Source organism: Amblyomma americanum, chromosome 8, assembly GCF_052857255.1.
Source record: "Amblyomma americanum isolate KBUSLIRL-KWMA chromosome 8, ASM5285725v1, whole genome shotgun sequence".
Classification (NCBI taxonomy): Eukaryota; Metazoa; Arthropoda; class Arachnida; order Ixodida; family Ixodidae; genus Amblyomma; species Amblyomma americanum.
This window is the reverse complement of record NC_135504.1, coordinates 24,187,916-24,200,284: the sequence shown is the minus strand read 5'-3', so window position 1 is coordinate 24,200,284 and position 12,369 is coordinate 24,187,916. Positions and strand designations below refer to the sequence as shown.

General features: G+C 49.6%; 1 protein-coding gene across 1 annotated transcript; it reads right to left on the bottom strand.

Annotated features, from left to right (window-relative positions):
- Nucleotides 1-1,965: 1,965 nt before the first annotated feature.
- LOC144100147 (uncharacterized) lies at nt 1,966-10,696 on the bottom strand. The gene is made up of 4 exons (XM_077633176.1): nt 10,508-10,696; nt 8,759-8,886; nt 7,297-7,582; nt 1,966-2,222 (listed from the first exon to the last, which is right to left on the bottom strand). The coding sequence occupies exons 1-4, from the start codon at nt 10,614-10,616 to the stop codon at nt 1,999-2,001; spliced, it is 747 nt and encodes a 248-aa protein (XP_077489302.1). The 5' UTR covers nt 10,617-10,696; the 3' UTR covers nt 1,966-1,998.
- Nucleotides 10,697-12,369: the final 1,673 nt, after the last annotated feature.

The window sequence follows — 12,369 nt, the reverse complement described above, 5'->3', positions numbered from 1 at the left end:
GAAGATTAATCGCAAAGCATGATCAACGAGTTAAACAGGCAGCTCAGAAAGGTGGGTCTAAAAATGAATGTGCAGAAAATGAAAGTAGTATTCAACAGTTTCGCAAGGAAACAACAGTTTTAGAATTGGTAGCGAGGCGCTGGTACTCGTAACGAAATGCGTCTTCTTAGGGCAGGTACTGACCGTAAATCCCGATGATTGAGTGAAATAACTACAAGAATAAAAATGAGGTGCATCGCATTTGGGAGGTATTTCTCACACTATGTATGGCAGTTTACCTGTATTCCTCAAGAGAAAAGTATACAACAGCTATACCTTGCCGGTACTCACCGAGGGGAGAAACATGGAGGCTAACGAAAGGTTTCAGCTTAGATTAATGACAACGCAGCGAGCCATGGAAGGAAAAATGATAGGTTTAACGTTTAAAGACTTGAAGCGGGCTGAGTGGGTGAGGGAACAAACGCGGGTTAATGACATCCTAGTCGAAATCAAGCGGAAGAAATGGGCTTGGGCAGGGCATGTACTGCGAAGGCAAAGTAACCACTGGTCCTAACGGAGGGGATTCCAATAGAAGGCAAGCGTAAACAGCAGCGGGCGGCAGAAAGTTTGGTGGGCGGATGAGATTAAGAAGTTTGCGTGGATGTGGAGGGCGCAGCTGGTACAGGGCAGGGTTAATTGGAGATACATGGGAGAAGCTGTCCACTGCTGTGGGTGTAGTCAGGCTGACTGTGATGATGAGGCTACTGCTCTGGAGGTAGGACCGGCAAAATCTGCAACCATAGCCGGGATGGTAAATCGTGACGTCACGAGGGTCTCGGATGACAGCGAACGCGGAGAACCGCTACGGCGTTCTAAGGAAAGCTGTAAAATCCTAGACTCTGTTCGAAATAGCTACCCGCAATGCGGGGAGAGCCTTCAGAGATAGCGTCTAAATTAAACGAGTGCGAGGATTCTCCGCCGAATGGGGTAGAAGGGGCAACGGAGTCCACTGCCGCCATTCTTAAGAGCGGGGTCGTTTCAGTGGAGTTGAAACAGGCGACGAACCAGCGCTTCCGCGAAATTAGAGATTCTCGGAACGGAAGGGGCTTCGAACTTGACACAGAGGAAAGCCCCTTAGCAGGCATTAAGCGCTACAAGAGCGAGTTGAGGTGGCACTGTGGCATCAGTGAAAAGCCTCAGGAGAAGCTACCTTGGAAATGCTGCATCACTCGATGAATGCAAGGCTGTCGAGGCCAAACGATATCAGTATAAGCCAGGCTTGTAGAGGAGAGCGGAGCTCAGTACTAGCTGAGTAGAGTGATGTAGAAATCGGTAGTCAATGCGACAGACAAGCGGCAGAGATCAACCCAAATAGGGATGAGCTCGGGAACTCAAGGGGGCAGCTCAAAGTTCCTGTCTCCGCTGTATGGAGAGGACTTTCTTATCCGAAGGCAAAGAGGTTAATTCTGGACTCGAAAAGGGATCCCGCGTGGCATGTCAGAGGCCGGAGTAAACGGGTTCCGTTCATGCGACGCACGCGGAAAGCTCTAACCTAAAGAGGAAACGCGCAAGGACCGACAAGAAACGAATAAAATCGCAGGCCTTAAATTCAGTCGTGCTGACAGCTGCTCGCGTTACCCGCGGGCGCTGGTCTGGGGAGACTCGCAGGTGGTTCTGAAGCTGACCGCAGTAACGGAAAGGAATGCGAGCATCTTCCAAGCAGAACAGGAGCGAGGTCCTTGAAAGGCCTTCGGCCCGGAGGAAGACCCGCACCGCGCCGTCCTGAAAAAAAAGGCGGCAAGAAAAAAGGCAAAGCGGCCCTGATCAGGAGGCGCTCCTACCTACCGCATTGAATTAAAAAAAAAGAAAGGCGGGATCCGGGGCGTTTAATCCGATTCAATTAGGACAATCGGCCGCAAAGAAGAATAATTCCAAGTTTCTAAGAATGCCCAGAACGTGTAAAAAAGACGATTTCAGATTCCTCTTTAGTGCACCTTTAATTGCCGCTTCGTTTGAGCTTTATTGTGTTTCTGGAAAATGCAAACCGTGATAATTTCTTTCGATGTGCTCTCTCAGCAGCGCCGGGTATTCAGTCTCGAGCATCCGTCGCAGATTGCGCTCGCACTTCCTCGTCGTCTCTTGCACGAACGCCTTGTCCATATCTGCGTTGACGAGGGTTTCCGTAGGGGGGCGCATGGTCATCTCGAGGGCGTTCACCTTCAACGCCAACTTCCTCGTCCAATCTGTGATAGGAAAAATTGGAGGCAAGTTAACCCTGCTTTGAAACATTGGGAAACAATGTAGAATGTGAATGTGGACAGCGGTGATGAATATGTAACCTCCTCCCACTTTATGGCCCCTTTCGGACGCTTGGAAGAACAACTAAGAAGCTGTTTGGCGCAGCGTTTACTTCGCCGTTAGTTTGTGCCGCCCCCCTTCCCAACGTTGCGTGTGGTCATGATGCCGCCAACAGCAACGTCCTAAAGGCTCTTCGGGGACGAACTATAGAACACACAAGAAAAACATCTGTGCTATCTTAAAGCTTCAAATATGCATTATTCTAACCTCACAGGCGTTTTTCACCCATTCCTTTTGTTTATGCACTCCGCCTGTAGTTAAAACTTGTTATTCTAAAAAAAAAAAGCGCAAAACCACTGTGGTGCTCCGCGACATTTGTTCCCGATCTACGTGCAAATGCAGGAAATAGTTGCATTTCCGTCACGGTTCTCTAAAGCCCTGCTCACGTCCTAAGCCTTGTAGGCTGTGTGGATCATTTCTGCCATTCAAACTGCGCGTGCTGCTCGCGTTCGCTGTTTTTCCGCCATCCAGGTGCGGCCGGGTGCAGCGCATCCTCGAAGTGGGCCTCTATGCCGGGACCGGCCTCCACGAAGGGGCCGGTTCCCATATAGAATTCCCTCCCGTATCTACCTGGCTGGGAATGACAACCCAGTATATGGCGTCCCCATGGTTCGACTGCTGGGCATGCTTATCCACAATAAGCTGCCACAGCGGAGACAAGGGCGCCACCCAGCAAACCACCACAGCGCATCTCAAAACGCTACGCTGGCATGAATGAAGCGAACCTCATCCGGCTTGACGAAGCCATTGCACTCTGCCCCGTCTACTACGTGGCTGCCTATACGAAGCCGTACGTCAGCGACCGAGACAAACCTGATCGTCTCTTCTGGGGACCTCATAAAAGTGCACTAGGAATCCTGCGAACCACCTCAAAGGAGAAACTCCCTAGCGGTAGGCATCCGCAACACGATGGAAGAAACTTTTGATGTTCATCTCTGTTCTGATTATAGCAGGCTTACCACCACATCAACCGGCAAACACATCCTCCAAGTGCTTAGTGTTCACCACTGATGCACAACGCGGACGAAGAGAACCATCCCTCCAGAGATCCGATCTCGCCTCCTTGTCCCCCTAATGCCCACAATGTGCACCAATGCTTCTATTCGCGTGCGAAACGACGGTAAGCAAAATAAAACACCAGCAGCAATGCCACCGTCACGGCAACACGCAGGCGTGATATAAACGGTCGAAGCGGATCGCGCCCTCTACCCTGCTATGAAAGCGGTGGGGACTAACGTGAGCGGCTCTAACCCCCCCCCCCCTTCTCCTCACCACCATTATAGGCAACTGCAAACGCGCCGTCCAAAACTGCGCCCGCAGCTGATTCTCGGCACCTGCCCCGTGCGTCCTAATCAACAGCCGAACTTCCCATTCCGCTATTCTCATATGGGCCCCGGCAACACTTCCGCTCAGGCATCATTATCATCATCGCTATCATCAGCCTGTTTGCGCTCAGTGCAGGATGGGACAGGCTTCTTGATCTCATCCGCCCACCCAACTTCCTGCCGGCCATTGCCACACTTGCCTTCTCGCGGAATCCAGTTCGATACCCTTAACGACCATCGGTTATCTTAGCTTCGCGTTTTAAACACTGTCCAAGCTCATTTTCTCCTCTTGATTGTGACTAGCATAACATCAACCAGCGTTTGTCCTTAACTGAAGCGGAATCCGTTCCTTTAGCCTACCAGCCAGCGGCAGCTGAGTACGCCGAGGGTGCCCAAAAAGACAAGCTCAGCAACTAGCATGAAGTAATACCACTACCGACTGGATTGCCGCAAGTACCCGGCGGGACACAAGACACTACGAAGACCCAGGAGCTTACCTCGCGCTACCTGCAGACCAACACATACCCACACATCACATCTCTATGCCCACATCTACCTCGGCGGCTACACAAATTCGCGTAAGGTCTGAAAACAAACCAGCAAACCTAAGCAACACTCTATGGGCATGTCAGCCAATAGCGTCCCCACTCAGTAATACCCATACTATGGAAAGTGGAGGACCGTCAACAACTCTTGACCTGGCGTTCAAGTTGCGGTAGCGGTCTGGGCCGTGGAAGCCGCCGGGGCTCGAGGCCTTCGGCCGTCTGATTCACCATCTCCCCTACCTTGAATGTTATCTATAAAGTCTTCACCAATCAATCAGCGCAACTCCTGAGGACTGAACTGTTGCTCGGAATGTGTGGTGCTGACATGCGCGCGATTGCTCCGGGGATGGGAAGGCGGCGAAAGCTGCACCCCAGTATTATTCCTGAGGAAGCGCTGCTGGAACACAGTCACGCTGCCGACGGCCCGCATGAGCCGCCGACGAGCGGTTCTTGGACAAAGCGGGTCATTCCACAGCCTTGCAGCGACAGCGAAACCGCAGCGAGTCGTGGATGGAAGCGGTGCTTTAACGCCAGCAGCTGGAAAGCATGCAGGCCGGTTTTTTTTTGCGCCTCGTCCAACGCGTATTTATGCCGCGTTATTCTATTCATGTTACTGATTTGTTATGTTACAGCGTTCTGATCATTGCCCTTCATTGGCTATTGTTGACGTACGCGTAAATATATGCTTCCCTTGAGAGACTTTGACCGCATATTCTTCATGGCCGCTGCATTTTTGTTGAGTCGTTTGACACCTTTGACTGTGCCAGTATAAAGCTGTGTTTTAGAACTGTTCGTGGGTGTGCCACACCTCGGGCAAGACCAGGAATCGCAGATCCTCTCCTCTATAAAGAGCATGACCTTTTAGAGCGAAAGCTCTACTCTTCTCACTACAACTCCAAAGGTCAAGTTTGATGCGCATTTGACCTTGAGCTGGCGGAGCGGTCTTGCAAGTGACGTCATAACACGGGACTCGATTTGGAGAGGCGCCGAGCTCCACTCACTCGGAGCCTCGCCGCTGCTGTACCACGTGACTAGGAGGTATAACAGCTGCTTCGCTGGCGATCGGTCGCTCTGTCTCGCCATGGATGAGGCGCTCACCAGATCGACTTCGGCGCCAAGCCATGCCTAACCATGCTTAACAGAGCGTTCGCCCGTATCACTAAGTTTAACAAGAGTTAAACCACTGCTTGTTTTTGCATTCTATATTTTAATTCAGATTACACGTGAGGCACTGTGGGTACCTTTGTGTCCTACTACATTTTGTGTTTCGTGGCATAGACACCGGTTGAAGAGCCAGCCATAAAAGACAATCAGCGTTATAAACACGCCCTCAAGCATTTGCCCGTGTGAAAGGCAAGAAAGACTGCATAAGCAAGGATAAAGTTTACCTACAAGATTCTACGAGAGCGGTGAAGTCCCTCTGTTCCCACTGCCGGTGCTACGTTCTTTCTCCCAGTGGTAAGGACAGTCGACTACAGAGATTGATGACCTTGATTTAATTCAAGCCATGGCAGCTGTGTTGCGATGGGGGGGAGCGCAGAATGTGCCCGTGTCCTGTACGATGTCAGCACACGTTAAAGAACCCCAGGTGCTGTAAAGTAATCCGCAGCCCTCCATTTCAGCGTCCCTCCGAACAGGATCCGGAAATCAAGGAAGCCGCGGAACACATTATGTACGGGTGTAGCAGTGCCATTATCACCTTGATTCAATCGCCCTCTACAACCTTCCTGGAATGCTTTTCACTCGGGCTCGGCAGATTACCAACGGGAATTTGCAGGGCAAGCGATTTAGTGCGGCAGTTCTATAGGCGCATTTGGCGATTACGGGCACACGTGCGTACTACGTCCCTTAAGCCTATTCGTGGCACGCGGCCCACCAGCACACCGGGTTGTGGCATACTGGCAGGCCTGTATACCTGGCAGGCCTTCACCTGGGTGGAGGTTTGGGTAAAGGGTACACATTGATGAAGGCCTTCCAGGTAAATGCCTTTTGGTAAGGCGTTTAGGTGAAAGGCCTGCATGGACACGCCTCTAGCGTGAGGGCATTGAAGTTTCAGTGCCATCGTAATGCTACAGCCCGATATTTCGCGCATAGGAATGATAAACCGTCTGCTAGATTTTTTACGCTGGGCGTTACTGCTGACCTTGAATAAAGCTTCTTCTCCTAGTCCTCCTCCTCACAGCCAGTATGTCACGTGGGGATGTTAACAGCGGGAATCTGTGTTGTGTTTGTTTGTTTGTTTGTTTGTTTGCCTGAGGCATGCTTTGTGGCAGGCAGCATACCTGATCACCGGGTTGTGCGCAACCTGCCAACCATGGCAGGTGGCAGTTTGATTAATGATTGATCGTGAAAGGTTGCTCGGGAGGATAAACCTGGGTCTCACAAGTACCACTGTGGCAGGAGCGGGATGAGGACTCCTGAAGGATCTATTAACGTAAATTAGAGAAAGCACTTTGGCATATGGGCATCAAGCCAATATCGCTATCCTCACAATTTCCATCCATGAAGAATGGTTCCGAACACCGGAACTGAAGTGAAAATCGAAGTACTAGCGCATCTCATTCGAATTTAGCCTAACTAAGCAAATCCACCGTCAATTTTTTTTATTTCTCTCTTTTGCTTCTTATTCATCTTATCCGACTCTAGCTTGGCTTGCAGGTTCCTACGACAATGGCAAAAACAACGGGCTTGAGTTCCACGACCACTCGGACTGGGGTCTCATAACGGCTCTCCCCTTTACAAAGAGATAGCGATTGCGCTGCAGTCAGGAGTACTCAATGCCACACATACTAACAGCGACGTAACGAGGCATTTAGGAGAAGCAATTCATAACTCCTGGTTCACGCCCGAGGTCTACAGATGTACGTGTGGTGACATCGGCGATCCTGTGTTAATAACATTATGTTAGATGAATTTATGGAAAGAGAAAAGGGGCAGGTGTTCTGGTGTATTTAATCAAGTGGGTGAAATTCGTGTACGTTTCCGGGCTACGGTAAAACATCCTGCCGCACAACACAGGGAGGCTAACGCCTGTTGCAATGAATTCGGTGCATCAGAAATACACAAAAATAAATTCGTGATTGACTCACTGTGCTCTCGGTGCACCGTTAGCGTGGCGTAGCCTTTACTGACGAACAGATCAGCCGTTGACGTCTCTTCATTTAGGCAGAGGCGAGCAATCAGGCCTCTCCTCTGACTTTTTTCTGCGATCTTCACGGATTCGTAGCTTACCATAAGCCCCTCCAATTTTACTGGGCATTCGATCTTTCCAGCGCCCACACTGGTGCAGTCTCCATCGATCTGAAGGCGGCTCCTTAAACGGTACGCCGTCCCTTGGCTGAACGTCCAAGAGCAGTACTCGAGGAAGTTGTTAACCTGAAACGTGAGAGCGAGTAGCAAAGCAAAGTTTTACGTAAGCGAAACGAAAACAGACCGCAGCTTAATTAATCACTGAAGTGACGATGGTCGAAGGCCTGTCATGGTTGTCCGTCTTCATGGAGTACCAAGCTTTCAAAGCGTGTTCCTTTTGTTTACCTAACCGAAAAGTGTAAGGAGACCTAGATATATGTTGACGGTGCGTACAAACTGCAGTTCCGGACCCGGAGACGATAATTATACAGCGCCAAGATTGTGGAGTCATTAACTAGAAAAGCAAGAAATGCGTTAAGCATTAACGGAAGTGCGTGGGGCCTTTGAAATTCAGTACCTGGACAGGTGGCGTAGTGGGATACGTTTCCGACGCGGCAGTATGAATAAAAAAGGTTTGCCCGGACGTTTGCCGTTGTGATGATGCAAAATATACTGAACAACGGTCGTGGGAAGCGGGCCTTAATGAGTCAGCCACCGTTCCGACAAAAGGATTTGTCTGCGCAGTAGTTGTGGTAATTGGTATTTGAGTTACAGCTAGGCTGTTGCGAAATCTTGATGGCCGTTGTCATAAGCTAACCTATTCTAAATGCCTCTCCCGCTCCTCTACCATTAGCCCTCTCCTTTGTCTGCTGCGCCCACCGTATACCCGCCAACATCTTATAATCTCATCCGCCCACCTAACTTTCTGCCGCCCCCTGCTACGCTTGCCTTCTTTGATCATTAGGCTGAAAATATTTTTGTCCGCATATATCAACAACTCACCAGTGAACTTATGTTTATGTCTTAATCTTTACTGCTTTCTTATTCCACAGCAAATTAGTAGTTTTTTTTTTTTTTTTACAAGGAGGCTTAGCCCTAAAACACAACACGACGGAACAAATACGGGACGACTCACTCTTCCTGTCTTTTTCACCTGGACTTTACGTCTTCGAGCTAAGCCTTTCAGTTCAAACTAGCCCAAAGCTAGATTTTCAGGTTTTTTTAGCATTTTGTAGGCAGCGCTGCAGAGAGGCAAGGCGAGTGATTGGCATTTTAAAATTTGTCATGGAAAATGTTCAACCAGCGAAGCCACTCCTCTGCAAAAGAAACGCGCGTTAATATTTCCATGCTTTCGAGCAGCCTAAAGTTACGCTTTGATATTTATAAACAGCTCATTAATTGCTAAGCAAGGTACACACCAACCTTGATGTCAACGTCCAGGAGAAAGTTCGGCATCTGTAGAATGTCGACAGGGGAATTCTCCAGCAGGTCCTCAATGAGGTAATTTGTGCCGGACTGTCTGCCCCAACTGACCTCTGTCCCTGAAGATGCTGTGTAGAAGCGCATGAATGAAACGGTCAACAAAATCTGGGCAGTAATTGAATTAATTATTACACATTTCTCTCTCTGCACTCAGATTCATTTATCAATCGCATCAGCTTTTTTTCTCCGCAGGAGCAGAAAGTCAGCGTTGTTCATATTGCCACTGTGAAGACCGTTTTTCAAGAAAAGCGCATTGGGAAGGCTGTGCAGACCCGCCGCGGTGGCTCAGTGGTTAGAGTGCTCGGCTACTGATCCGGAGTTTCCGGGTTCGTACCCGACCGCGGCTGCTGCGTTTTTATGGAGGCAAAGCGCTAAGGCGCCCGTGTGCTGTGCGATATCAGTGCAAGTTAAAGATATCAATGTGGTCGAAATTATTCCGAAGCCCTCCACTACGGGCACCTCTTTCTTCCTATATTCTGTCACTCCCTCCTTTATCCCTTCTTTTACGGCGCGGTTCAGGTGTCCAACGATATATTTCCTTCCCGCAAAGCCAACCAAACTTTCCTCCATTTCCTTTCCCCCAAAACCAATTAAAAAATTAACAAAGGATGTGCAGCACGCAAACACGCAAAATCAAAAAGAGGCAACCGTAAACCAGACAGCAAACTTCCGGCTGCATATCGTTAGGATCGCCAGTCTTGATCATCGCATTACTTACATGCTTCCCACATAGGAGAGCGAAATTATTCTCATGAGTCTCGCATATCCCGAAGCAACAAATGACACGAATATCTAGCAAAGTGAATGGGCTACGGAGAGGCGGGTAATGCACCGGAGCACCGTTTCTTCGATTTCTTATTAAGCGCTCATTCGCTACACTAATCACACGCGCAATACTGATATTAATCACACGCGCAACCTGTACACATTTCTTGCTGTGTAAATAGTTTGTGTATATATTACCTCTCCCCCTATCCTCTCTTTCTGTCCCCTCACCTCTTTCACTTCATTCCTCCATTCTGCCTGCTATCCTTTATTTCTGCTCCCCAGCTGGGGCTCTTCCGTGTGGATGGCAGATGCCGGGGCTTGCAAAAATCGTTTCCTTGCTTGTTTATATATCGAACAGATGGGCTTGACGTCCCGTCTGTTTTGCGCCAGGCAGTTTCGCACAGTGACCGAGCGCTCCACGAGTGCTACCTCTGGTATTAACAGCTGACCTGTCACGTGATCTCTCTGTCACTTTCGCGTCAGCTGCTCTTCTCCTCTGTCGTGAAATGAATTCAAGCGCGTCAAATTAAAATCAGTGCCATTAGTCGCAAACGGCTTTCGCTTTCCCGAAGTTAGGAGATAACTAAGTGCCTCCAACGAATTTTTCATACCTTTTTCAAACCCCTGGTGCAGACAGGAGGTCACTAGATTTCTTGCATATATTTATCACTTCCAATGCCCCCTAGCCTGTTGTCAAAGGTAGTTTTTTCCTCAGGCTTTTGAACATTAGTTTACTTTATCATTAGTATCCAGCTCAGTAGCTCTTTGCCACCAGTGATTCTCTGCTGCAGTTCCTCCATTCATATGGGAGGTAGCAAGCACCCACCTGTCCCATTCAAGCACAAAGTTTGCGGAGGCCGAGTGTAGCTATCAAGACTGTCCAGCACATAACAGAATAGGGGTACTGGATGCACAAAGTACCTCGTTGGCCTGCCGGAATCATAGGTGATGTAGGTATGGGGACGACAGCACCCACGTTCGGCTGCGACGCACCTTCCGATGAGCCGGCTGCATTCTCTGCCGTAATCATTGCTGATGAAGGTGTGAGGACGGCAGGATCCACGTACGTACGGCTGTGATGCGCCTTTCGATGAGCCGGCTGCAGAGTGTCCGAAATAAGTTTTCCGACTTCCGGCGCGACTGAAATAAATTGTCACGGCCTGTGTTTGTCGCGGGAAAAAAAGAAAAAATTAGTAAGCGAACTTGTTGGTTTAGAATCTGCATGACCACAGGGATAAACGCGCTCTTATCGCAAACTTGTGAACAGTATTAAAATTTTCTGCGAAGCTAAACTTTCTATAAAACGACAATTTCCGCAAACTGAAGTGACATTCGTTAGGTTGGGGCAACCTAACGATGATGAGCTGGTGCAGCAGCGCCGTGATGCACGCAGCCTTAATGCCAGTCTATCGCACTCCACGCATGCACTGAGGACATATGCAACGTCACACTCCATCCTTCAGCCGCCAAAGCCAGTTCTTCCCGCATGGAAGTTTGTACAGCTCAGCGACAACAAGCCAACAGATAATCTCCGACCAGCATCTGCTAATTCGACATCGTTGCTTCTCCAGAATTTTGCAAGATGCTTGCCTGCCTGAAGGATCCATTGTTGTATACGTGGACGCAAGCATACAAGCCTGCGAAGCAAAAGCAGCAATCTACTGCCCGTGCAGACATGCCCTGAATGAAACCTCTAGGTTTCAGCTTACGGAACCCCCTTCATCATTCTGTGCTGAGCTCGTTGCAGTTCAAAAAACATTCTGCTCCGTGGCCGCCACAATTATGTTCCCTGCGGCCCGCGTTGTCATCCGCAATGACGCCCTTCAAGTTGTCCGGTTGCTACGACGTGTTAGCCGCTGTCCAACGTATGTCAGGACATCCGCCGGCTCGCGGCACGCATCCCGCAGCCAGTACGTATTGAGTGGGTCCCACGGGATCTGCTGAACTCTCAAAGCCAGGCAGATTTAGCCACCCGCTTCGCGACTCCAGGCTCATCATTGCCTCAGCTCCTTAATTTGGGCACCTTCACCCTCCTTTCATCAAGAAAGGAACTCCTCCGGCGCCGCGCACGTGCTGTCATCCCTCCGTGTGCTTTAATCCTCCCCCCCAGTATCACCCGTGAAGAGGTGGTTGCGATTAGGATGATCCGGGTCAGCGTTGCCCTCACACCTGGCGTCACTCGGAAGTGGCCTCAGTACCGAGATTTCTTTCCTCGGCCCGGGTGTCCGATATGTAAACATGGACATTGAAGCCGACATTCATCACTTACTGTGGGACTGCCCAGCTCTCAAGCCTACAAGGATCCGGCACCTGAAGGTAGCGGGTCTTTCACCAAGCAACCCCGCCTCATACATTGCCTGGACGCAGGGACCGTACCATCGTTCTGTACTGGACTTCCATGAAAGCAGCTATCGTTTTTTCATTAATTTAATCACTACTACAACTTTCATCACACCTTCGCCCATCATTGATGCCTTGAGGCAATAAATGTTGCTTAAAAAAAGTATTCTATTCAAGCCATAGCAGAATGCAGGGAATAACTTACTGAGGTGATTCCGGTACTGCAGCCGATGACAGCAACGCTGGACGAATGTGCGTCACCTTGAAGCAGAGGGACGCATGTATTAAGACATGGGAATATGTAGAATAAGGGGGGGGGGGGGGGGGTGAGTAGAGCAGGGCACGCCGTCGCCAAACTACACGAGGCAATAACCTTTCAACAAACAATACTATACACTTACATACCTTATAACAATACTGACTATACACGTACAGCAATTCTT

Bases quoted from the DNA above. Each gene is read 5' to 3' on its own strand.
- LOC144100147 (XM_077633176.1), bottom strand. From the start codon at position 10,616: ATGATTACGGCAGAGAATGCAGCCGGCTCATCGGAAGGTGCGTCGCAG. The intron at 8,887-10,507 runs GTACTTTGTGCA...GCTTCTACACAG, and splicing joins GATTCCGGCAGGCCAACGAG to CATCTTCAGGGACAGAGGTC. The intron at 2,223-7,296 runs GTGAGTCAATCA...TTCCTATCACAG, and splicing joins AACGGTGCACCGAGAGCACA to ATTGGACGAGGAAGTTGGCG.